The 25702-nt window shown below is 40.1% G+C and overlaps 12 protein-coding genes across 12 annotated transcripts; 9 read left to right on the plus strand and 3 right to left on the minus strand.

Moving 5' to 3' along the window:
• Window positions 1-232: 232 nt before the first annotated feature.
• Window positions 233-3141, plus strand: BATDEDRAFT_85723 (uncharacterized protein; the record flags this gene model as incomplete). The annotated part of the gene is made up of 7 exons (XM_006675896.1): window positions 233-523; window positions 654-802; window positions 909-1050; window positions 1149-1575; window positions 1823-2169; window positions 2287-2870; window positions 2955-3141. 7 exons carry the CDS (start codon window positions 233-235, stop codon window positions 3139-3141), a joined length of 2127 nt encoding a protein of 708 aa, XP_006675959.1.
• Window positions 3142-3264: 123 nt separating this feature from the next.
• BATDEDRAFT_85581 (protein transporter TIM8) lies at window positions 3265-3630 on the minus strand (the record flags this gene model as incomplete). The annotated part of the gene is made up of 2 exons (XM_006676177.1): window positions 3265-3338; window positions 3447-3630. 2 exons carry the CDS (start codon window positions 3628-3630, stop codon window positions 3265-3267), a joined length of 258 nt encoding a protein of 85 aa, XP_006676240.1.
• A 545-nt stretch (window positions 3631-4175) lies between these two features.
• On the minus strand, window positions 4176-6104 carry BATDEDRAFT_85580 (uncharacterized protein; the record flags this gene model as incomplete). The annotated part of the gene is made up of 5 exons (XM_006676178.1): window positions 4176-4396; window positions 4512-4731; window positions 5314-5419; window positions 5483-5565; window positions 5628-6104. The coding sequence occupies 5 exons, from the start codon at window positions 6102-6104 to the stop codon at window positions 4176-4178; spliced, it is 1107 nt and encodes a 368-aa protein (XP_006676241.1).
• Window positions 6105-6612: 508 nt separating this feature from the next.
• On the plus strand, window positions 6613-8570 carry BATDEDRAFT_21367 (uncharacterized protein; the record flags this gene model as incomplete). Its single annotated transcript, XM_006675203.1, has 2 exons — window positions 6613-6664; window positions 6745-8570. 2 exons carry the CDS (start codon window positions 6613-6615, stop codon window positions 8568-8570), a joined length of 1878 nt encoding a protein of 625 aa, XP_006675266.1.
• Window positions 8571-9000: 430 nt separating this feature from the next.
• Window positions 9001-10736, plus strand: BATDEDRAFT_21368 (uncharacterized protein; the record flags this gene model as incomplete). Its single annotated transcript, XM_006675204.1, has 6 exons — window positions 9001-9214; window positions 9412-9689; window positions 9785-9851; window positions 9903-10093; window positions 10169-10370; window positions 10489-10736. The coding sequence occupies 6 exons, from the start codon at window positions 9001-9003 to the stop codon at window positions 10734-10736; spliced, it is 1200 nt and encodes a 399-aa protein (XP_006675267.1).
• A 520-nt stretch (window positions 10737-11256) lies between these two features.
• Window positions 11257-11680, plus strand: BATDEDRAFT_85727 (uncharacterized protein; the record flags this gene model as incomplete). Its single annotated transcript, XM_006675897.1, has 2 exons — window positions 11257-11414; window positions 11545-11680. 2 exons carry the CDS (start codon window positions 11257-11259, stop codon window positions 11678-11680), a joined length of 294 nt encoding a protein of 97 aa, XP_006675960.1.
• A 362-nt stretch (window positions 11681-12042) lies between these two features.
• On the plus strand, window positions 12043-13971 carry BATDEDRAFT_33943 (uncharacterized protein; the record flags this gene model as incomplete). The annotated part of the gene is made up of 6 exons (XM_006675639.1): window positions 12043-12627; window positions 12707-13022; window positions 13146-13221; window positions 13305-13420; window positions 13504-13604; window positions 13711-13971. The coding sequence occupies 6 exons, from the start codon at window positions 12043-12045 to the stop codon at window positions 13822-13824; spliced, it is 1308 nt and encodes a 435-aa protein (XP_006675702.1). The 3' UTR covers window positions 13825-13971.
• Window positions 13972-14524: 553 nt separating this feature from the next.
• On the plus strand, window positions 14525-18491 carry BATDEDRAFT_85728 (uncharacterized protein; the record flags this gene model as incomplete). The annotated part of the gene is made up of 8 exons (XM_006675898.1): window positions 14525-14743; window positions 14863-14995; window positions 15066-15590; window positions 15737-16304; window positions 16411-17467; window positions 17566-18074; window positions 18172-18430; window positions 18471-18491. 8 exons carry the CDS (start codon window positions 14525-14527, stop codon window positions 18489-18491), a joined length of 3291 nt encoding a protein of 1096 aa, XP_006675961.1.
• Window positions 18492-18897: 406 nt separating this feature from the next.
• Window positions 18898-21812, plus strand: BATDEDRAFT_84570 (uncharacterized protein; the record flags this gene model as incomplete). Its single annotated transcript, XM_006675899.1, has 1 exon — window positions 18898-21812. The coding sequence occupies one exon, from the start codon at window positions 18898-18900 to the stop codon at window positions 21232-21234; it is 2337 nt and encodes a 778-aa protein (XP_006675962.1). The 3' UTR covers window positions 21235-21812.
• A 71-nt stretch (window positions 21813-21883) lies between these two features.
• On the plus strand, window positions 21884-23368 carry BATDEDRAFT_21372 (uncharacterized protein; the record flags this gene model as incomplete). The annotated part of the gene is made up of 4 exons (XM_006675205.1): window positions 21884-21972; window positions 22061-22353; window positions 22451-22758; window positions 22784-23368. The coding sequence occupies 4 exons, from the start codon at window positions 21884-21886 to the stop codon at window positions 23366-23368; spliced, it is 1275 nt and encodes a 424-aa protein (XP_006675268.1).
• A 630-nt stretch (window positions 23369-23998) lies between these two features.
• Window positions 23999-24640, minus strand: BATDEDRAFT_8283 (uncharacterized protein; the record flags this gene model as incomplete). The annotated part of the gene is made up of 1 exon (XM_006674923.1): window positions 23999-24640. A coding segment is annotated over one exon (642 nt), but the record flags the coding sequence as incomplete, so codon positions are not given.
• Window positions 24641-24933: 293 nt separating this feature from the next.
• BATDEDRAFT_85730 (mitochondrial 37S ribosomal protein MRPS8) lies at window positions 24934-25404 on the plus strand (the record flags this gene model as incomplete). Its single annotated transcript, XM_006675900.1, has 1 exon — window positions 24934-25404. The coding sequence occupies one exon, from the start codon at window positions 24934-24936 to the stop codon at window positions 25402-25404; it is 471 nt and encodes a 156-aa protein (XP_006675963.1).
• Between the last annotated feature and the right edge of the window lie 298 nt (window positions 25405-25702).

The raw sequence follows: 25702 nt of genomic DNA on the forward strand, positions 1-25702 counted from the left end.
AATGGTCTGCAGTCGAATACAACACTGTTTGGATCCGAAGTGCATCGATTGAATCCAACGTTCGATGATAATGCACTGTGTGCGGTGAATGAACAGCTGGACTTGCCAGCATCAGACTTGTAATGCAAGTCTGCAATACCAACTCGAGCCTATTTTAATCCAACAGAAACTCCGCCCAAAATGTGGCTGCAAGTCTGTTACAACTTGACTTTTAAATATTCATTATTTGGTTATGCACTTCTCTTGGGCTACTGTAGTGCTGGTTGCTGCTGCTTATCAATTAACTGTCGCTGTTGCTCCTTATACAATCCCAGGCTCTAGTATTACTGTCACAGACAACTCAAATACTCGACCTCTCAAAAGTAGTCCCAAGCCTGTCTTTCCACAAAAGGAACTAAAGCCTGCTCAGACCCCTGCAAATGCAATTGGCTTTAAGCAGGACCACATTGATCCAAAAAAACATACCTCGGCTCCATTATCAGGCCAAATTAAAAAAGAATCGTTGAGCAGTATTGATGAAAAGGTGCAATACAATGAATTCCATACCCGATCGAGACTGGATGTCTATCTAGTCTCATCCATCGCAATGAATACATGAGCTGTTTCACCTTGTCTAATCAAGTTCTAACCTGTATATTCAATTCTTTATTTAGCCACTTGCAAAGCTGGACTCATTTGATATCGATAGTGTGATTCAGCAACGAGAGCGATTGATTCAGCAAGTAAATCAAGAAAAAGATCGTTTGGAGTGGGAAAACGAAAATGGTCGTAATGACGGTGCTATCGAGCTTATCAACACAAGGTTGTTGTATGCATTGAAATACCACAACATTTGGATAGCTACTATATCGGTTCAAATTGATTGTTACACGAGGATCCAGAGTATTAACAAATGTCTTTCAATTTAGAATCAAACGAATTACATTATTGGAGGATGTTATTCGATCATCTCTAGATATATACAAGGAAATTGTTCAAAACCAAAATGTTTCTACAATCGATCGTATGATGGAGAAAGAAAGTCTTATGATTGTGAACGAATTTCAAAAGGTAGACTGATTTCTGCAAACTCTACCATGATTGACAGATAGATTTTAAACTATTGGGTTAAACATGTTCAAATGCTCAAATACTGATCAACTTTCAAGCTTGTTTTGAGAGCCAAAAATGATCATCTTGCTATCCAGGAAACAAAAAAAGAAGCTGACAAAAACACAAAACTGAAGCAAAGTCAAGATCCAGCATCACCGCACAGTCCGTTATCTGGAAGCAACAGTCCAACAGAGACCCCAGTTATTGGAAAAGCAGCTTCAAAGATAGTAGAAAATGTTATCGACGGAGTATCAAAAGAAGCAGATAAACTGGAGTCGAGTTTAAAAGGTGACTCTTTTATTGAAAGCCAAAAGTCTGAAGGGACCACTGTAGAGACTGTTCTAAAAGTACAAGACACGAGCAAAGGGTCTGGAAATTCAACCATCCCATCACATAATGAGCCGGATGCTCCAACACTAATAGACTCCCATAACAATCAATATGTACTTTCTAAATCTGGAGATACGACTGCACATGTTGAAGGTAATACCATGTAGTTTGATAGTGATGCTTTGTGCGTTTGAGAGGCATAATGTGTATTATTTTAGCTGGCTATATCTTGTCCTAACTTTGCAGATATTCGAATGCTTATTTATATACATTGAATGACTCGATATTACAGATACGCGACTATTGAATGATATTCTACTGTTGCTGATGGCGTGTTTTGTGTGCGTCACGGTTCTACATTTGATTGGTCTACCATCATTTTTTGGTTATATTCTTGCAGGAGTTTTGCTGGGCCCTCCGGGTTATATCAAAAATGCAGTTCAGGTTGAAACGATTGCTCGTGGTCTTGGTGTGATTTTCATTATGATTTTTCTTGGTCTCGAGTTTAATATCACAAAAATCAAAAAGGTGTGGACTGTCAGCATTGGCGGGTCTGCTCTTTTACTTTTTCTTACCGAGCTTTGTGTAGTTTTTATTGGAAATAAGTTTGGAAGTCGGCCCTCGGAATCTCTTGTTGTTGGTGCTTCACTTTTTTTGAGCAGCACCGTGGTTGTTCTTAATTTTATGAAGGCTGGAGAAGTAGAAACTCAATACGGCCGTAATATACTTGGCGTTCTTATTGCTCAGGTAAATCACCGCTATGTAGATTGATTAAATACAACGAGTATGCTACTGCCGTTTATTTTTAGAAAAAATAGATGGATTATTCATAGTCATACATTTTTCCAACTGCATGTATTTTAGGACGTGCTTTTGGGATTTTTCCTAGCACTCATGCCTGCGTTAAAATCATCTGGCACAGATGCCGTGTATACTGTATGCATTCTTTGTCTATCACTAGCGGGTTTTCTATGTACATGTCTTATCTTGTATTTTCCAGCAATCTGTATGCTGCAATGGCTTCTTCCAACAAGTGAATCTGGCCAAGAGATTTATCTTTTATCAAGTATTGGGTTCTGCCTGATCATCATCCAAGTAGGCAGCTATTTTGGACAGTCCATGGAACTTTGCTGTTTTGTAGCAGGTGTAATGATCTCCACACGCAAGTCACTTGGTAATGCAACTGCACATGTAGCAGAGCCACTTCGAGGCATGTTTGCTGCGCTCTTCTTTGCATCTATAGGACTGCACATATATCCATCGTTCTTGCTGAATGAGGGGCTACTGCTTATATCATTGACGTTTTTGGTTGTAGCGATCAAGATTGCTCTTGCTATAGTTGTTTTCAAGGCTGTTTTTAGGTTTTCTTGGTCAACTTCCATGACGGTTGCAATTGGCTTGGGGCAAATGTCTGAATTCACATTTGTGCTCGCATCTAAAGCTAAAAGGTAACAGTTTTATTTAGCAGAGATCTAATGAGATGTGTGTAACATGACTTTTAATGGATTTCCATGTTATTTACCTTGTGGAAGTCTCGATCTGGTGACTCGAGAAACCTTTTACATCATGCTAGGTGTTACAACGCTGTCTATGGTAGCATCTCCAGCACTCTGGTACCTCGGTGGTTACCTTGATGGGCGTCGCTCCAAATCTGAATTAGTATTGAAAAAGGAAAAGAAGCCAGAATCGGATGACGAACTACAAGTCCTTATAGAGTAGTTGAATCCAACTGCTTCAGAAGCCAGCCCTTTATTCAAGAATGGATATTGAAGCCAACACCGATTTGCATGTACATTAGACTATCCGAATCCTTTCCTTCAACCCATTTTATCTCAATATAGTTTATTTTTGAGAAATGTTTTGCAAAATAAGTTCTGTTGCATCTAGAAATCGATCCAGACAGTTTGACACACATTCTGTTTCAAGTATAAATTGGATAGTAGATATAAGTTGAATACAGATAATTAGTACTCTGCCAAAAAACAAACTAGTAACTGAGTGTAGACAAGTATTGAACGACTGACCTCGATCTGCACTATCCAACTGTGGTCTGATTCTTGTAATACACTTGTCCCAGCAGGTTTTTGTAAAGTCGCTGACCTGTGAATGAAACATGGCCTTTTGCTGCTCATCCATAAGGAAAGAATTGAGTTCCTTCTGTGTTGCTTCATCTAAACTGATGGCTAGTCCGTTCTTGGATTCAAACATGCTGAATCTAGACAATTGAATAAGATGGGAAAGAAATTTTTATCCAACTAGATAATGGTATAGCAATTTACTGTTCATGCAACCAATAGGTTTTAGTAGGGCTGTCATCAATATTATGCCAATAGATGCCCGAAAAGTATCGGTTTGTAGGATTGCTTATTCAGTTTCTGGTGTACGCATTGTTCTGTTCAATTACTTTAAAATCACATAAGCATCAACTGTAAAACACTTGAATGTTATAGCAAAGCCTTTTTTAGACAAGCTTTGAATATAGTCCACTGTTAAGCTCAGTCTATACATGTTTTTTGAATAAAAGTAGATCGTATTTATACTTTATTGAGGCATCCACTTATGCAGAGCGTATTCTCAATCAACTGGATTGCGCAACCCAAAATTCTGATTGGTATTCGTAATTCATCATGGATTTGCAATTATGAGCATATGTGGATTTAATAGTCTGCTCGTTCTAACCATGGCAATCGTATTGCAAAGCATGATTAAGCAAGTTAGCTTTAGATGCATTCATGAATCAGAAACTCTAGCATTTACTCAACTTGAATTACGAATCCAAACTCTGTGATGAGATGTTTCACTTCTTCCAGTGTAAACTCCACTGCATCTGCATTCCCTTCAAAATGATATAACAGCGGTCCCACATTGATCCATATGCCTTTTGGTTTGAGTGCATGCTTGATGACTGCCAAATACTGTGTCAAGTCCTTGGCCGTATCAATAAAGAAACACGTAGCCACCACATCCCATTGATCTATTATGAAAGTTAGTTATACGTAAAAACAGTCATTTGATCCACCAACAGCAATGATCGAGTATTTTTCAAATACTGGCAGTCATGAACCGAATCTTTATCAAAAAAGTTGTACCTTTTTGATTTGGAGCTCCGTAGATTTGAATGAAATCCCCCGCCACCATTGAAAACGATACGGTTGGGGGAACATGATCGCTGACAAGAATGTCAGGAATCTGTATTGCTTGAAGCTGATTTGCTGCTGAAGGAATGTTTGAAAAGCTATGAATCCAAGGATATATCGTAAACTCGTGTGCACGTTCTGGCATATTTAGAATAAAATTGGAAGCAAGAAGCTAAATGTTGTAGATTCAACCCATTACAGTATATGGGAGCCATATTAGTATAAAACAAACGACTAGAAATATAATACAATCCTTGTACAATTGATTGAAATTACAACCCTATTCATGTAAAATGAGCATTAAACATGAATATCAAATGCATAATAAACCGTCAATTCTGACCAGATTTACTGGACAACATTGTATCTTTTAAACTCTTTTAGTTGACTGGTGATTGACATGCAAACAACAGCTGTGATTTGCTGTTTGAACTAAACCACAAACGTATCTGCAAGTCTTTAGAATACAGCAAGAATGTTGATTGACAACATCAGAATCCAATATCTGGTGATCGTACAACGTATGACTATCAAAATGGAGAATCTCGGTTCAAACTATACTGTGTGCATTATACGATGGTCGTTGTTGGAAAGAGTTGAAAATCCCATCAGAAGCAGTCGATTCTTAATAGGAAAGCATAACACCCATTCAACTATTGTCTTCCAAAACAACAAGCAATCACTGCAAGATAATGCTCCATTTTACATGAATACGACTGTCAATCAAATCAGTAAAGCTTATGCATGTGTATACCATATACATGGAGAATTCGTTTCCTTGACAAGAGAATCCGTTGGCAACAGTTTCAAATACCAGCCTGCCTAAGCCAGATCCAGGTATCAAAACATGAATTTCCCCTCTAACCAGGTTTATACTTGTTAGCGAGACTTGGACTACAGATATGCATCGTAGTATGGCATACCTCTCTTGCAGCGGAACATGAGCATAATATAAATTCATAAAGTCTAGAATGGGACCATAGACATTTGTCCGTTCGACTCGTCCCTAAACCAAAATACAGCAGTGGTCAGACCTACTCACAGATTCATACCATCCAGTAGCCATACCTCTTCAGACCAATCTCGTACAAACTGTCTGATTGTTGATTGGACTTTGCTTAGATCACCCTCAGTAATATGATAATCATCTGAAACCTTTAACTGAAGCTGCGTATATTTTTGCGAATGATCGTTCGACTGTTTGTCCAACTGTTTGTTCGACTGTTTGTTCGACTGTTTGTTATGTTGGTCAGTCTCATCCTTTTGACCATTATCAGGCAATAATGACTGCAGAAACTCATTTTGGTGCTCGCTAGTAATCAAATTTAATAGATGGGCATTATGGTTGATGCAATGTATATGGGAATGAAGTCTGGCTCGAACTTGGTCGTAAAGGGGTTTTTGTGGAATGGCAGCTATCTTGTGTTCAAGAACGAGAATGGATGAGCGTCGGTATGCATTATATGTAGCAACCACTTGAGCTAGATGCTGTTGTTCCTGCAACAGATCGTCATCATTCAGTCGGTGAATGGATGAATGATCCATGAATATTTTTGGAGTAAATTGATATCCATCGAGTTTAAATGGAATGGTTGTACAGCGAGCCAATCCATGATAGATGTCTGTTAAACACTATGTATGATATCAAACCTGTTTATACAAGTGTGCTGATACCATCCACACCTAACACTAGTGATTTTCCGGATGCGGCCATCATAGTGCGCATAAACTGTTGGCTTAAAATACAGCGGTAGTACTGAACCATCTTGATTGGACTGTTTAGCATTGCCACCGTACCTGCTGTAGAAACAACCTAATCTAGTCTTGATGATGCAAACACTGACACCATGAAATAAAGCTCAGTTTCAAACAATCTAGTGTAGTGGCGCGACGTGCTCCACCATGGTATACGATGGCAGTTTAAATCCACCCCTAAACTGATATTCAACTTGGAAACCAGGAATGCTTATAATAGCCAAGTATTTAATGTGCTGCTTTCCCACATAGCGTATTCATCTATCAATTCAATCATCTCTTGACTTGTAATACAAATATGGTGGTGATTATACATGCAGTGCTGATTGCTGCTTTGGCTACAGTCGTTTGTAAGTATGATTTGAACTATCTAGCCATGTGTCATTTGATCATTCACAAGCATGAATGCTAACGGGTTTTATTAAAACAGTTGGACAACCTGGTATGCCGCCCACAATTAAACCGCCTGCTAAACCGTTCACAGTCAGTACAGATGGTCGATGTGGACCCCATACTGGCACCACATGTCCAGACAACAGTTGCTGCTCTCAATCTGGATTCTGTGGACTTTCCCCTGGCTATTGTGGAACAGGTTGTCAAAAACCCTTTGGAACTTGCTGGAAAACTACCGTGTCGCCTGTCTTGGGTATCGAGCATGCAGTCAGTATAAACGATCGATGTGGACCAGAATACAAAACTAGGTGTCCTGACGATAAATGCTGCTCTCGGAATAGATTCTGTAGTGCCGATGATGACTATTGTCGAGACGGATGTTTGTTTGGATACGGACTCTGTCTTGAAGTTTCTGACCCCACTACTTTGCCTAACGGTCTTACAATTGGTCGCCGCCAATGTGGACCAGATATCGGTGTCAAATGCGCCGGAAGGAGTTGCTGCTCCAAAGACGGGAGATGCGGCAATGATGAACATCATTGTCACGCAAACTGTATGGAGGGATACGGAGTTTGCTGGGATTATAGCGTGCCATTCAGTTTAGAGAGCGGGATTCCAATGTCCAGAAACGGTCGATGTGGAAAAAAGCTTAACACCAAATGCGATTCCAATCATTGCTGCTCCAAAGATGGGGAATGTGGATCCGATGAGGACTATTGTGAAGCAGGCTGTCAAAAAGGATACGGACGTTGTTGGAAATACAGCCCAACAACTTATGCAGAGGGCGAGGCTCCGCGCGATCTGAATAATAAGTGTGGGCAAGATCTCGGTGGTATGAGTTGTAGGAACAACCAATGCTGCTCCAGAAGTCAATACTGTGGAACCTCGGACTATTATTGTGGAATAGGATGTATTCGCGGATTTGGAACTTGCCTAGGAATTAACCCACCAAGAGATGGACCTTATCTCAGCATAAACGGTCAGTGCGGATCAGACCTCGATACTGTATGTCCAGACGCGCAATGCTGCTCTAAAAATGGAGTCTGTGGAGAAACTAAAGGTTATTGTGGAAGGGAATGTCAGAGAGATTATGGAGTTTGTTGGGGTGGTGATACACCACCCTATAGAGCACAACCACCACCACCAGCTAAAACACCACCACCCAGATCACCAGCACAACCAAAAGCTAAAGCATCAGCACCAGCACCAAAAACTGACTATCCAATTAGTGAAAACAATCGATGTGGAGAAGGATTCAACACCCAATGTCCAGGCAAAACATGCTGTTCTGGAAAGGGATTCTGTGGAAAAACACCTTCTCATTGTGGAGTAGACTGCCAGAAAGGCTATGGATCTTGCTTGACACCCGAAGCACTAGCCAGGTTATCAGCTAAATCATCAGCATCAGCACCAGTACAACCAAAAGCACCAGCACCAAAAACTGACTATCCAATTAGTGAAAACAATCGATGTGGAGAAGGATTCAACACCCAATGCCAAGACAAAATATGCTGTTCTAAACATGGATTCTGTGGAAAAACACCTTTCCATTGTGGAGATGGTTGCCAGAAAAGCTATGGATCTTGCTTGACACCCGAAGCACTAGCCAGGTTATCAGCTAAATCATCAGCATCAGCACCAGTACAACCAAAAACATCAGCACCAGCACCAAAAACTGACTATCCAATTAGTGCAGATGGTCGATGTGGAAAAGAATTCAAGACCAAATGTCCAGACAGGACATGTTGCTCTGGAAGTGGATTCTGTGGAAAGACTAAATCTCATTGTGGAGATGGTTGCCAAAAAGACTATGGATTCTGCCTAAAGCCTGAAGCATTAGCCAGGTTAAGAGGCGAGTTGTAATTTAAACTAACACGATGGTTATTACATTAATGGATCCAAACTGTCAACACATTGATATCTTGGCAGTAATATAAAATAACGAGTGTGACTGATTTAGTCATCAGTTGCCCAGTCGATTGATTTGTATTTGTCATGACCACAAACGTTTACAATAAAGATTCAGATATTGTTCATGATCGACTGATTAGTATTGGATCGTGTAGATCTTTGAGCCAAAAGAGCATGTTAATACAGTATCGAGTGTTGGATAATCATGATAGTAGGAAATAAGATTGATAGTCATGAATAGAAACGGTTAGCCAACCAGTCGGTAGACTTGCAGTTGAAAGGCTTTGATAACGATTATTAGGGTTATCAGGGTTATTAGGGTTATCAAGACTAATAGGATTATCAGGACTGTTGGAACAAGTACCAAGAGATTCGATACATAATGGGAACAGGAACGGTTCATATCCAGCCAGATACTATGCATCATACGCCATTGCATCGTATGGACTTGACAGCTATCAAGCAGGAACTTGCTGATTCTTTGGGTCCATTTCATGCACCGGCTTACTGGTCATTACTGCGTTCATTCTTGAATGGTCGCTGCTCTAAACAGAGCTTTGATATGGCGACAGTGGACATGCTTACTGGTGTTCAAGGTAACCTGTTCCATGTATCATTCATTGTACTGTATTCATGGTCTCGTATGTGATCCTCATACCCGTCATGTTGATATTCCTGAATTGGCTCTTGCCATGTTGATATTGATGTTGATATTCATATTAATGCTGATATTAATGTTCATGTCCATCACAACCATTCATCATCTCATTCATCTCATGCATTGGAATGTTAGCGAGTCTACACAATAAACTCATCTTGGCCATATGCTACAACTTACAAGCTGGTGTTCCTCCACCAACTGGCCCACCCGACACTGACTTTGTTCCAAAGAATAGTCTGGCATTTGCTGCTCCCATCGAAATATCCGTCACTTCGATCGCAAACTCTTTGAAACGTCCTGCTCAGGAAGAACTGCTATCTCCCATGGAGATCAAGAAACGCTTTACCACTGCCATGATCATGTCGCTTTCTTCTCAAGATCGTCAACGACTCATTGGACTGGGTATTGTGGTAAGGATTCGAGTCCATTTAGATTAGTATCCAACATTGTGTTGCAATACAAGCTGTTAATTCAGTGTTGATGTGTGTTGGTATAAACCTTGCAGAAGCATAAAGATGAACCGGTTTTGCCGCCTTCCAAGAAAGTGCTCTTTCCAAACGGATTCCCTGTTGGTATGCATACTTGCTCTAGTCTCGGTTCTAATGTAACGTTTGAATGTCCAGATTTGCAAACAGTAACTCACTCCAACATCACGACATTAGGAATAGATTCGATTCCTAGGTCATGCAAGGATGAAGGCGATCTTCCATTGATGGATATGCTTGAGCAACGACTCCGGTTTATAAGTGGAATTCAAGGACTGGGAGATCCACCTACGCCGGAATCAGCCAAACTGATTTCATTTGCACTTGATGTAAGCCGACCATTACATTTCGAATGTGTTGATTGAGCCGTGCTTGATGTGTCGCTATTGTTGATTCCTTTACAGAATTATCTCAAGAACTTGTTGCAGGCTATTTTGCGAGCACTGACTCCGCTCCGTGCTATGCGTACCACGATTGCTAGTGATTATGCACCGACCGATCCGTCGATAGCTGCGTCGTTGCAATGTAAACCAAACCCAAAAAAGCGTGCATTGATTACTACAAAGACATCCAAATCGGTTGTAAACGGATCGGATTTGGTGATGAGTAAGAATAGTTGACTGAACACTTTGAATGCATGTTGTGATTACAATGGATATCAGCAATCGTATATGCACCAGATGTAAACTCGTTTAATTGATTGTGGTGAATTGTAACTGTATAGCCAATACATCCAAATCTGGCGACAATGCAGTCCAGTCGATGTGTACAACGACGGATTGGTCAGCATCACAGTTGACAGATTGTCACGTCAAGCCATCTCAATGCACACTGGCATCGACGATTTCATCACTTGAAGCACTTGAAGCACTGCACCGGCCTTTTGGGTTAGACGAGCTACGATTTGTGTTTGATTTTTTGCCACAAATGGAAACCGAGACACTGGAGCGTATTGCACTCGAGGCATTATGAGATGCGCCGAGTGGGATCAATTGGGACACATTGTAACTAAATCGATTGGTATTACTGTTTGGACATATTTATTAATATCTAGTATGCTTGGCATTGATTCTAATAGACGATTCGACATATCAAAGTGTTGATAGTATCAGTGGTTTGACATCAAAAGTGTTTATAGTTTTGAGATGTTCATATATCAAGTTTTTAATAAAATGTCGGTCCATATGTTTAACAATAGTGATTTCAGATGGACAACAACATGTTGATGGAAAATACAGAGTTTAAGCAAGTGTTTATCCAACCGATCGGAATGACTGGCAAGAGTTTGGCACTGAAGCGGAGTTACAGTTTGAAGATTGCCATTTTGAACCAAAACATTCAATAAACTCATGTGGCTGTTTCGTTGTGTGACATGTGAGTAGAAAGACTTTCATAAAGCAATGGCTGCGCCTCCTTCCTTGGCATATATAAACCAGTCTAGTTGGCACCATTGTCATCGCAGACTTCACTCCAGCCTTGTTACTATCTCACCATGTCATCGAATACTGGTTCTCCCGTCACTGCCGAGGCTCTTTCTGCTGCAGCATCAGCAAGCGTATCACCAGCTCCTACTCCAAAAAAGAGCAACAAGTGCTATCTCGAGGGTTGTGGAGACCGAGTTGTCAAGATTGTTGGTGACTGTCGTTACTGGTAAGAGCATATTGCTATTTGTGTCCAGTGTGTCCAGTGTGTCCATACACTGCTTACGAGTGTTGTCAGCTATATCAATGATTTACAATCGCAACCCTTCTAATATGCACTCCAACTTGCTGCTGTCTAGTACGAACAAGTTTTGCGCAAAGCATCGCTTGCCTGAAGCTCATGCATGCTCTAATATGGAACACTGTAGACAGAGTTCTCATGAGCGACTTGCAGGCAAGCTGCTGAAAGAGCGAACAGTCGCTGCCAAAGTCTGAGAGCTTAAATATCACTTTTTAGATGCGACTTGATTCTACTTTTTCACTGGCTGCATTGGTCCAACTCTTATTCAAATAAACTTTTTGGAATTCATGGGTTACAACTTGTGTATTCCATGCTGACTTCCTGCATCGCTGTTCATTGATAAATGTGTATAAACTGGTCTGCAATAAGTAATTTCAATTCAATATGAGACCAAGCCTATGGCTTGGGTAATTCAATGCATAATTGGCTGGTTTTAGATTTACAACAAATACAGCTCCACTGTAATCATTTTAACTGTATGACTTACAATCCAATATTTTGAAAATCAATATTACTCATCACATGCTTATTTCATTGCCTCGAAACTTGTCTAATCATGTCTGATTCAACATTTGAGGACATTTGCTGTACCTCGCTATCAGCTCCTCAGCGTAGTTTTCTAGACTCATTACTAAGCTCCTATAATCTTTGTTTGGTTGCACCATCATGCAAAATATCACCTGCTGTATCAGATCTCATTAATGGTCCTTTTCTGATAAATCGTACATCTGCTATTTCTCCAGACTTTGTTATCCACAACATGTCATTCAACCCTACAAGTACTATTTCAAATAGCACTATTACGTTGGCAGATCAACTTGTTCAACAAGCCAACAAGACCTACACTGCACACCAGTCAGACAGACACAGTCTTACTGCTTTGCCCAAGCGTTACAAACACCAAAATAGTATAGAGAAATCCGATTTGGTTATGGGTGTTCAAAGCCTTTCCAAAAAGCTCTGCGATACTATTCAACATGCCATTCGCATTTCAAGCAATTTGTCCACAAATGCTGATGAAAAAGATAATACTGCTACTGCACAAGCTCAGCTTATGCTTTCTCAATCCAAAGCTATCGAACGATCTGCCATCATCTGCTCCATTTCAAGACAGATTTGCGAATTGGCACAGTCGTTACAGGTAACATTGACTTGAATATAACCCATACATCAAGATGCACCCATATTACTGGATAACCTTGTTTTATTTTAAAATACAGTATTTATCTAAAGAGGATATGTTGGATCCACCAATAATTGATTTATTGCTACTATCTGATGAAGATGCACTGGACATTATAAGGATGTTATTTGAACCAGATCATACTACAACAGCATTCACCACTGCCTTTGACCCATTTATTTTTGTGTTTAGATATGTAATTCGATGGCTCTTATTTCAACGACTGGTTGAGCTAGATCGTCCTTTTGGCCGTACACTCGCGTCAGCATTACGAATTGTAATGAAAGCGCAGCCTAAATTGGCCATGAAAGAACTCATTGTTGACCTTTTATGGGACTATTCCCAGCGGTCTGGTGAGTTTGTAGAATTCAATGAATTGTATTGAGGTTTTACATGAGACTCGCAAGGGTCAATGTCTTGGGTGTTTCAAAGCGTAGGCATTACAGTATGGAATACTGATTGATTGACTGTATTAGCTACTGCTATGATTGAGTCAATTTGCAAAATATCCAAAGAATCCTTATCTCAAGAAGACCAGTTATATCTATTATGGCAAGCAAAAAATATTTGAATGTATGGGTTTTCTTGGCTAAAACCAAAGCTTATTTGTCTCTATTATATGATATTTTTGGTAGTATCATTGAAGAAAATCAAGAACGGCGATTGGAATTGAATAGCTTAATGATCCCACTATTGGATTTGCTACCATTGACTTCAACATCAGTGGTAGTTTCCAGCAAATTTATTGATGGTGAGTGCTTTGAGAAAAAAACTCCAGTGTCTAGATTTGATATTAATAGAGTTTTCTCAACTCATTTTGTACACTTGAACTAGTTATTCTTGCATTTTTGTATAGATTTCAACCAGATATTCGGCAGAGTGCTGTTAAATTCGCATCAGCTATTCTCGGCGTGTGTCATGCATTTGAAGACATGGTGAGTTGAAATAATGAAATTCAAAATATTGCACGAGTAAACTTGTAATTGAACTACTGTATTCATCAATCCAACGGATACTCACCTGGATCTTTAATGTAAATAGAAACTCTCTTTTATTCAAATCAAAATGCTTGAGCAGCTAGCATTTGGTACAAACACCTTTTTGCGTAGAAAACTTGTATCTAGCACATCTCGACTTTTGGCAAATGTCATTTAATATAGAGGACATAATTAATGAATGGCCAAGAGCCATAGTTTATGGGTTAGATGACACTTGTTTAATTTCTTTAAATTATCAGCTTACAGTCGTATTGACGTAAAATGAATCACTATCTTGCATGGTAATAAACAATGATTAAATATCTGTTGCACTTTCCTACTACACATTGACCTTGATAGATATTCTCGATTTAATCAACACGACGCCTATCATGATGCTCACAATTAAAGGATAGTTTTAAACAGATTATCCCCTTTTTGTGGTTATACAGCTGACACATTTGAAACCAGATTCATCCATTTCAATTCAGATATTGAATTCGACTGTTTCCAAACTCTACAAACTCATCCTTGATGTATTCTAAAATCTCACAATAGGCTTTCAAAAAACCAATGATTACACACCTGCGATTATTGTTTCCATGTCAACCATCAAAAGACCAGTCAAATAATGAGTTTTAAAACAATGTTTTTTCAATAAACTCTTGATCATTTCATAAGACTGTTTGTTTAGTGTTCCATTCTGCGTGAGTATAGTGGTGAGACTGGATTTTATATCAAGACTCGGATTTTGAAATCAAAAAATTTACTCACCTTGCAATACTTCAAGGTGAATTTACAGGTGAAAACTCCAATAAGAGCCATATCGAATCCCGTTTTCCAATACACTTTCAGTATACAATTCTTTTATATTGATTATGCGAAGCGAATCTACAATTGCAACAGACCGAGTGTTTTCACTCGAGTCTACAGAGCGATTCAAGATACCGTCGGGAACATCTCGTATTAGAGTGTATAAACTTAGCCATTCAGAATTCAGAATAATATTTGTTGAAGTGCCTGGTCCATTGTGCTCTGCCAGTATTGTTTTTCCAACTATTAGTGTTGACAACAAAGGACTTCCGCATACTCTCGAGGTAATAACTTGATTTGTTAGTTTTGGATATATAAATGGATCGTATTTGGCTGCAATGTTATGCATACCAATTAAATAAGGATTCGAGTGTTTTGATCTAACTTTGGACAGAGTTTATAGCATTTGGTATTCTGTGGATCTCAAACGATCCCTAATAGAGGGTACTTGGATTTTCTTGCTACTCGATGCTTATCTACTGGAACAAATGCATATACCTCTGAAGATCACACCTCTTATGAAATCACCACTGCCGGTAGACTATGACTGTGCTTACACTCTATATCCTTTTGATTGTTATTTTAATTGTCTTTATTTTATTGTAGGATCGGAGGGAATGATTGAAATTTTACCAGTGTTTTTGGATCATATTCTTAATCCAACTTTGCGCAAGTGTCAGTTTACTACAGAGGTGTATCATTTGAATCATGAAGCCAAACATCAAGGGGTTGTGTACTGCGAGATGGCGAGTCGTGAGAATGGAGAGCAAGATCTGCTGGATCGAAATATTCGGCAGCTTCTTTACCAAGGCGAAACAACTTATTCATTCGAGTGTGGCGGTTTAACAAAAGACATCATCAAGCTCAATAATCAAGAAATTATAGACTACCACTCAAAATTCTATCGAATTGAAAATGCCACTATGGTTATTACAGGAACAATTAGTCAGAGTGGATTATTTGCTAAGCTGCTAGAGCATGAAGAGATTTTTGCTGATAAACCACCACTTGAAGATTCATTTGTGACTCCAGTTATCAAATCACCTGCGCTTTTGAACGGAACTGACTTTGCAATCTCCAGAAAAGTACCATTTGCGTCTGCCGATATGGATGTTGGGTCAATTGGCTATGGTCAGTATTTGTGTTTAACATTTTTTTGCTGTTGATTTATTTTTGTATATTCATTTCATTTAACGTATACCACTCGAGTATCGTAGTTTTCAAAATTCATTCCTTTTAATTATGACTAAATCATTTTTGTTTTGATGTGTATCAAGGCTGGCGCGGACCGCCATCAGAAGATGTATTTACAATCATTGCGCTAGATTTATTATATACTTATTTGCATAGCAATGCTGCATCGATCCTTTCCCAAGCGTTTGTTGAGCGCGCCGATCCTCTCGCGTCCTCTGTTGATTTTGATATCAAGGGATATGTTGATACATCATTTATAATCTATTTCAGTGGCGTGCCTTATTTTGATCGAGCAGACGTTGGTTCGGATGTGGAAATGGACATTGAAAAGAATTCCGACAGTAATGATGAGGATACCGACTCCGAGGATGAAAGTGATGATGATGAAGATACCGACTCCGAGAATGACAGTGATGATGATGAAGACAACGATTCTGCACATCGTAACCTCTTTCAGCCCAATGTATTCTATGGGCTATTGAGAAACGCCTTGAGATCCTTTGCTACAAATGGATTTACTGTTCCAGGTGGGATGCTGGCAACTATTAAAAGGCATCGTTGCAAGATCATGAAGGCCTTGGAAGAGGAGCCTCATGACACCATTACCAATCTTTTACTTCCAGACATTATACGGCACCATCTTGCAGCCAGGTGAGCTTTACTATTTAAAGCATTTGTATGCTTTAACAATTTCTAGATACACCATTTAGTTTGTCAATGTCTTTAATATTTTTTTACAAATCTTTGGTTTTCTTAGTTCAGCACTTGGTGATACACGAGCCGAACATGGAACTCCCAAGATTGCCACACGATCCAAGCTTTTTGATATTCTTGATATACTTGAAAAAAAGGATGACGAGTATTGGAAAAAACTCACGTGTCAATGGCTTCTTGAAAAGCCTATTTGTGAAGTCTTGATGATTCCAAGCAGTAAGCTTGCATTGGAACAGCAAAAAATAGAGCAGTGTGGAATTCAAGACCGAGTAAAAGTACTTGGTAAAGAAGGACTTGGCAAACTAAAAGCAGAAGCCGACCGAGCACTGGCGGAGAACAAAATTAACATTACTGATGATCTAATGGCCAAATTTCCAGCTATTCCTGACGCATCCAAAGCCCCGTCACTTGTATCGAATATGACCAACATCAATCTTGACGAGTATAGCAACACACGGGGTCCATTTTCTGCGTGCCAGGTGGTTCGGACAGAGACTGCTTTTGTGAGCATGCGTTTTGGACTCAATACCAGCCATATTTTAGAAGAGCTTCGGCCTTATTTGGTTTTATTTCAAGAACTCTTGTTTGAAACTGATCTAGTTTTGCCAGCTACACTGGGTTCAAAAACCATAACAATGGAGTATCAGGAGGTTGTAAGGTATGCATCCCAGGTGTTTGTCTCGCACGAAGCAGCTATAGGTTTTGGCAACGAAGTATGGAGTGCAAGTTGGCTAAGCCAAGTTTTGATGGTATCGGCAGTATCAGAATGTGCAGATTGGGAATGCATGATCAGATTCCTGGCTCAAGTGTTGTTTTTTTCAGAATTTACTGAAAGTCGAATTTTGACTGTTGCCAAGAATTTGCTGAGCAACATTACAGAGATTAAGCGAGATGGAGCCTGTATGCTATCCGCAGTAACAACACGCTTATACTCTGCCAAAAGCTTATCAAGCAAAAATACATCTGATAAAGCGTCCGATGCAAAGTGTGGGTTGCCTGAGCAGTCTGATACTTTAATAGATCAGCCTACATTGAATGACGCTGCCATTAGCATATTCACTCAAGAAAAGTTTTTGCGGGGTATAGTCAAGTTACTCAAGGTAGTGTATTATTGAAGAGTTATGATTTTTTAATTGATCAACTCTGAAGCTATATCGAAACACTAAACGCATTTGGTTCTACTTTTACAATAATTCAGGATGGCGAGGGATCCAAGGTCAAGGACCATCTAAATCAGCTAAAATTAGCCATACTTTCTGGGAATCAGAAAAGTACTCCAGCATTTATTCAAATTGGAGTGCCAAAGAACTTTTCACTTTCAGGTGGAGCTTCACTTGGCCAGAATTCCGAATGTGTTGATGATATTTTATGCATTTGGAACACGGAATTTACCAAGTATAAATCTCGACAGACACCCAAAGGCACCAAACGACGTCTATCAGTGAATGACACTGCCGATCAGCCTGCTTCATTGATTAGCCCGTTTCCATTTCCAAGAAACCCCTTTCAGTATAGCCATTTAGATTTAAAACTAGGACGTGGACTGCTTGTGCCAATTCCTGGACTAACTACCTCGTATGTATCACAGTTTGTAGCCTGTGATGTATTTGCATCCCATCCACATCCAGATTATTTTGCAACCGTGCTGCTAGCTGAGATTTTATCGCGTTCCGAAGGACCTCTATACGACGCAGTGCGAGGTCCTGGGTGAGTAAAAAGGCATCTATCAGCTAGAGATTAATTAATTTTTTGAGCTGCAAGAAATGAGAGATGTGTGTATTTATATTGTATCAATGCAATTTAGCTATGCGTACGGAGTTTCACTCAGCGTATGCCTATGGATTGGACAGCTTTCATTGGATCTATACGATGCATCAGAACCACACAAGTCGGTGATGGCATTTTATCGTATCTTGAACACTCTTGCAACCAAGTCTGGGATGGAAGAAATATGCAGCGAGTTTAATATAGAAACAGCACGAGCTGCAGTTGCATACAGATGGGTGGCGGATTGTGCAACAGCAGACGGAGTTGTGCAAACGGCACTTCGATCATCACTGCAGGTAAATTGTCGACCTTGTACTATTGACTGATGATTTCCAGCGGGATGTGGTTATAGTATAGATTAACGAGTATTTTGATTAGGGATTTGAGTCGCTTGAACAACATCAAAAGTATATTGAGCATTTATACACGGTAAAGCTGCCAGACCTTGAGCGAGTATTTAGACGGTACTATGTAAACTTTCTGAAAGTATCAAAGCGAGTGACTGTAGTTGTGACAGTTCCAGGCGCCTCGGCGGAAAAGCTTATAAATGAGTTTAAACAGGGAATGTGCGAGATGAATCAGTACAATCAAGGAGATGATGCAATGACAGACAAGATTGCATTAAAGCAGATCCAGTTGAGTGACCTGCAATATGGGAATAAATAGTTGCAAAATGATGGGCGTGACTTGGTGTCCACGTGATTGTTTTAAACATTAAAAATCAATAAATAGTTTACTGTCGAGACTGTTGATCCTTGTTGGCATGGACACTGGGATGGATGTGAATGCTGCAATCGATCACCAATCGTTGAAACATGCAGTTCCTCAGCAACAACTGCCTTCTATAAGGCAATTTTTATCATTGGGTCGTGCAAAGAAACCCAACAGCACTGCAGCCATCATCCATACTGCAGCTCATAGTACTTCTACTAGTCCTACTGGACCATCTCTCACTCCTACCAAGAGTAGGCTAAGCACCAGCAGTAGTGTTTCCAGCAATAGCAACAATCATACTGCTGCTGTCCCTATAAATCATGACTCGCAAACTCATTCACCCGAACCACACAGTTCCGATTCTTCATTGGAAAAAGAACTTCGTGGTATTTTAGAAGGTCCTCGATGGGCCATAGTTTACAAAGACCTGCCTCGACTTGCCGATCGAGTACAGATTCGAAATTCCGACGGAACATTGCGACGCCCAAAAAACATTCATCAGCAGTATGTAATTGGCAAGCCTAGTACTGCTACTGAAGATAACCCACTGGCGGTCAAGGCGCCATCTGCCAATTCCACTCATTCCATAAGTTCACTTGGTGTAGCTACATTGCCACAAGGACCAACAGCCTCATCCAATATTCAGCAGCCATTATCCGACCAGAGTACGGCCACTAAATCTACTGAAGCGATTAATACGACTACGGCCACTCAACTGCTATTAGATGTAGCTTCTCAGCTGGAACAGCCTGCTATTGTTTGCGCTATGCACCAAGCCATCGTTGACCATCCCGATCTTAGTATTGGCGATACGTCTGCTGTCAAGTTTCTCATTGAGCACGTACTGACTCAAAAGTCCCGCACTGCTCGGCTCATGCGAGCCATCAACCAGTCGGTAGTTATCACGGGTACTTGGTATCTGCATCAAAATTTACTGACTCCTGCTGGCGTTCATGTCAAAGATGTTCAAGGTGCCGATGGATGGAAAGTCCTTCTTGATTTTCATAGGGACAGAGCCATGTTTGTTACTCATATTCGACGAGAACAAAGCCTACCATCATCGACGGATGCGTTTGAGTTGGAATGGAGCATCCATCTGTCCTTTGATGGTGATGCAGTGTTTCAAGGAGCAATGCTCAAGCTGTTGTCGTTTGAGATTGCTCGAGATCATCAACACATGAGCCCTACTCGAGTCAAGGAACTGATGACCAGATTCTGTAATGGCCATGAATTGGTATTGGAGCAGTATATCTCGCAACATTCTGCTACTCTTGGTTCTGCCATTTCTGGTACTTCTCCCGTTCAGCAACCATTCATGTCACTATCGCGTCCATCAAATGTTCACCAACGAGATACAACTACTTTGCCATCATTATCACCAGCAACTCTTGAAAAACCAAGCCACAGTCCTAGTCTTTTAAAACGAGTCCCTGCCAATTCTATGGTGAGTATTGGAGCCAATCGTCAAGGATCCTTTGAAGGTGCTGCTGCTGCTGCTCTTATTGTCCCTATGGCATTTTCTACGCTACCTAAATCTACTACCAAGCCCATTCCTGTGCGATCATCCTCCGTTGGTGGATCCAAACAATGTCCCAATACAGAATCTACTCAGCCTTATAATGACAGACCAGACACTACTTTATCTTCATCAGCTATTATTCCTTGCCTTCCTGCAATTTCTTCGTCACCATTGCCATCTCCGACTGCTCTACTGGCCACTGCTTCAGATGAGTATGATGCATCACATATGGCTGACTCCATTACCACAAAAAGGTCTTTGACCAAGATCGCCACTCCATTTAATATTCCAGTTCCAATATGTCCATCTCCCATGATATTGTCATCGCTATCTCCATCTCCTGAGCCATTAGAAGAAAACTCTGTGTTTTTGAATAATAGAGTCAATACAGATGCTGTATTGCATCCTTTTATACGCGCACCAGATAATTGCATAGACTCATTACCACATACTCTTCCACACTCCTTTTCTATGGCAGTACCAGAAGCACCTGCTGTCCAGCTGTTACCGCCAGGCTTCTTATCTTCTGCCACTACACTTTTCCCTAAAGAATCCTCGCAAAGATCAGAAAATACAGAACCCGACCTTTTAGCTATACCTCACATTAAAGAGAATATGCCAACCATTGAAGTCTCCAAATCCGAAGCCAGTCTAGATCATTACGCTCATATGCCATCCAATCCACACCTGGCTCCAGCCTTGGAAACTCCGCAATGTGATACTTTTCCTCCCCGTCACCATCGATCATATGATGATACACTATCATCCAAACACTTGTCTCCAACACGACTTAGGCTTAAATCGTTTTTATCGTGGCTGAAACCAGTTTCTGCTGGATCTGCTCAGTCGATAAAGCGAAATGTATAAAGAATCATCTTTTCAATTATTGTAGAGTATAGTCATGTGTGTTACTTTTTTCCCACTAGAGCTCATGTTAAACTGAATGCATTGAATGGTGGTCGTAATAAAGATACATACTTGACAAATTACTCTACGGCTTATCTGCAAGTAATGTGTTGGGATTTACCTACTAAACTCTGCATTTTCATCGGTTTGAAGTGATTTGATTAATATTTACATCTGTAGCATATTTTACAACTGTATTGACGTAAAGTGAAACACTTGCAGTCCTATTTTGCTCGAGAATAAACAATGGCTAAACATTCGTTGTTTTTCTACTGGAAATTGATTGCTTGATAAGAAATCAGTGCACTTTCTGCTTGAATGAACCAAAATCTCACCATATAATGCATTTTCAAATGGAAGCAAACCATTCGAGAAACGATGAGGAATTATTTCACCCGTTTTTATCCAAGTTTTTGACTGTAAACGATCGACATGAATAGTCAATCTCTAATGGATTTGTCAAAAACCGTTAAAGTACTGCTATAGACTAAATTCATATATTTAGTTTACTCCATACAAATAAACACTGATTATATTATACATTGGGTACTGATAGCCGTGTAAAGTTTTAATGTTTTAAATTTCAAGATTCATCAGTTTATTCTTTTGTATGCAATTACTCCAAACACCAGACAAAGATCAAGAAACAGCGATTGATGCTGCTATTCTACTCAAGAGTAGCCGTAGTCTATGTGGAATGTATTTAACCATGGATGATTACGAATGGGGTGACTTTGTGTCCAATTATTGATAACTAAAACCATGTTGCCATTTTAAATACTTGTAGTTGTATGGTGCAAGGATCATCCTATACCTGTCCTCGATGCAACTTGCCATACTGTTCACTAAGTTGCTACAAGTCTGACATGCATGCAGATTGCACAGAAGCATTTTACAAATCAAACTTTGTAAATGAACTCCATTCAAACAGAGTATCGGATGCGGATCGACTCCATATGCTTCGAATACTAGATGAACATGAAAAGGCTGCATTGAATGAGGAGCAGCAAACCTTTGAAAATGTTCCTTCTACTAGTACTATAAATAAGATGACCGACTGTTTAAGCGATATTGATTTGGGTAAGCTTGCTTTATTTATTGCTGCCAGATGCAGTTAAACCTTGTATCTACTTTGCTGATTTATGGTCTTGATTATTGTGGATATTATAAATGATAGATACCGCCTCGGTCAAGGACATACTTTCCAGATTGCCACCACAAGAAGTTGAACGATTCAACTTGATCATTAAAAACAAAGATGCAGCAATGCTGTTGCTTCCCGATTGGAAACCATGGTGGAATGCAAAAGTACATGGTAATTCCATTATAGATATTGAAGGAACTTATGATGACGGCATACCTCTACTTTTAGAAACAAAGCAAATATCTACCATAACAAAAGTCAAGCCTAATGCAAGACTTGTATTCTCCATATTAGATATAATGTATGACATGTATGCTTTTGCTGGAAAAACATGTAGCACGGTTGGTTTTAAATATGAAATGCAAGTCTAAACGTGCTTTATATTGTAGCATCGCATATGTCTATGTGTGTCGCACATTAAATGGAGATGTTTTTGAATCCTGCTCAGAGTCGTTTTTTCTCGTTACACAAGCCTCTTATATCTTTGACGCATCATGTTCATGCAAGTTTGTGTTCGAGTCCCCAAAAGAAGTCGTTTCTACTCTTTCTAGCAGGCTTCTTGCTCATTGTGATCTTTCACCAAAGGGGGTAATGGCCATACTATCTGATGCATGCAAGATTATCCAATCGCGTTTGTTTATTGTAGCAGCACTGTCGGACCTACATAGAATGGTGTCCAATGTGCCAAAAAACAGCAGAGCCAACAGTATATCTCAAAAGATCTATTTTTTTGCATGTCTAGCAAACGATGCGGCTTTACAAAAGGAGTTTCAGTTGGATGCACTGTTTAAGGAGTGTCGAGTATGCTTAGAAACCGAAATAGATCGATTGTATGCTTTTGAAAAAACCGCTTCAGACCTACAAAAAGCTATCAAAGATGCTGATATACAACAGAATAGACGGCTCATTCAAGAGGTATCAAGTGTTTCCACCCATTTGGTTAAATTTTGATTTTCGACTGATTGCTAAGCGCATTCCACTTTACACATTTTTATACTATAGATGGAGTAGCACCCACTTTATTGGGTTCTCAGAATACTATAATGCATACTACTTTCTATAAACTCATTGCACAATAAAAGTTTGATTTAGTTTGAACATGGTAGGCTTTCTGGATACTGATAATAAAGAACGCAACAGCTGTACGAATTCATTGAGTGTAGGAAACATTGAATAGGTTAAAAAGGCCAGAATAGATTTGGTTATTGTGGTGGTGGACGGAATCCAGGAGGAGGCATGAATCTATTGTTTGTCAAATAAATAGCAAAGGGTTCAAGAGTAAGTAACTCGGTATCGTAAAAACAAAGATATCATTACAGCCGATAAAAGGTCACAGTAATTTACCCAGGAGGTGCGCCAGGCATGGGAGGTCTGAATCCAGGAGGAGGCATAGGCATTCCCTAATTTTAGATCAAGATTGTAAAAAAGCAACGAATTGGACCAAAAACATTTCAAATATAAAATAGTTAGTTATAAAGATAGAAACAAAGCCAGAAGCCTTTAGTTGCTCCAGATTAAACAATGCAGATCTAGGAAACGGTCGCGAAAAACGAATTTGATCAAAATTCAAATTGCGTAGATCTACATTATTGCAGTACGCTGCAAGATACCATTCAGATTCGTCCAATAATCAAGTCTACGTACCGGAGGTCTAAATCCTTGTGGAGGCATCGGAGGCATACCCCGACCAAATGACATGGGTGGAGGAGGACCAGACATTCCCATAGGAGGCATGCCCATCATTCCAGGAGGCATATTCGATATCGGCGGGCGACTGAAGCCCATTCCGGGACCCATTTGAGGTTGCATTGATTGTGGAGCAGGGCCGCCAATACCTCTGATCGGACCTCCAAGACCAGCAGGTGCAGCAGTAAGTGGTGCAGCAATGGGCAGACCACGACCAGCACCGCGAGCAACACCAGGACCACCTAGAGCAGCAGATGATTTCTTTGGATCTTCTGCAGTGGGAGGAGGAGCTTCAACGCTGAGCGAGATGATGGTCTCGCCACGAAGGATAACAAGACCAAGTGAACGTTTCTCCTCTCGTTCCTGCTGAGACTTTGTTTTTGGGCGGATCTTACGGAACTCTTCGCACTCGGACAGCACCAAGTTCATGTGTTTATCAAATGCTAGCATCTGGCCAATAAATGTTCTGCCGTCCTGGATAGTGATCTTGAGCCGATGGTTGAGCAGCTGCAAAATCCTCGAGTTCTTTGATAGTGACTAAGCAAAGGCATATTGGATTCCATGGATATTTTTCAATAGCAATGTGAAAATCAATACAAGTGTTAGCTATATCTGCTTTGCGACAATGGCTAACAACAGTCTTACCATGATTCGGCCTGTTTGTGCTAATCAATAAAAAGGTTCGAATGAAAGAATTCCAATAGTATGCTTAAGAAAGTGAATGAATGTCACGAGAGCTGTTTTGATTGGCTCAACGACTTGCCATTTTATATCCAAATCGACTGATTTTGTAAATTCTGTCCAACTGTTGTTGATTAATATTGCTACGAATGGCTCCTATATACCACCTGTGCTCACACATTGAAAACTCGTATCGTTCACAAATGCGTCGCATTGCTGTTCCTTACTCAAAAACAAACAAGGCCATTTGTGCTGTTCTCTACGAAGAAGGTTTCATCTCTTCACTGACAACTGGCGATGAGAGTGGACCTTTTGATCGTGGCTACATGGTTCCCATCACTCCTGACAACGTCGCTCAGCGGAGACTCTGGCTGGATCTTAAGTACAGATCGGGAATTTCCGCTCTTACACAAATGAAGGTCATTTCCAAGCCTTCTCGGAGAGTTCATGCCAGTTTTGAAGAATTACGAGCTATTGCTGCAGCAAATCGGGCAGGTCCATTGTTGAAGCCTCAACTAGCTGGTCAGATTACGATTGTGGATACTCCTTATGGAATTGTGGAGTTGAAGGATGCTTTATCAAAGGAAGTCGGTGGCGAGGTCTTATGTACCGTTTTATAATTCATCGGGTTATATTTCTCTCAACAATACTGACCGTAAAGGTTTAATGCCTATTCGTTTGGGGGTGGTATAACGAGCTAATAAGAGTATTGGCTCAAGTATAATGATATTATAAAAGCAATGCATTGGTTGATCTCAATATAGAAGCCTGTTTGTTCTGAATTCAATTTATTTCAAAGTTGGAATGGCGAAACTGGGTTCGTTTATTCTGGATCTTACAGTATATTGACGTAAAGCGAGACACTGATACTAGCTGACCAAATGTTTAAAGCAGCATTCGTATCACAGTTCTAGTAAA

The sequence above is a fragment of the Batrachochytrium dendrobatidis genome (genome assembly GCF_000203795.2).
Source record: "Batrachochytrium dendrobatidis JAM81 unplaced genomic scaffold BATDEscaffold_1, whole genome shotgun sequence".
NCBI lineage: Eukaryota > Fungi > Chytridiomycota > Chytridiomycetes > Rhizophydiales > Batrachochytrium > Batrachochytrium dendrobatidis.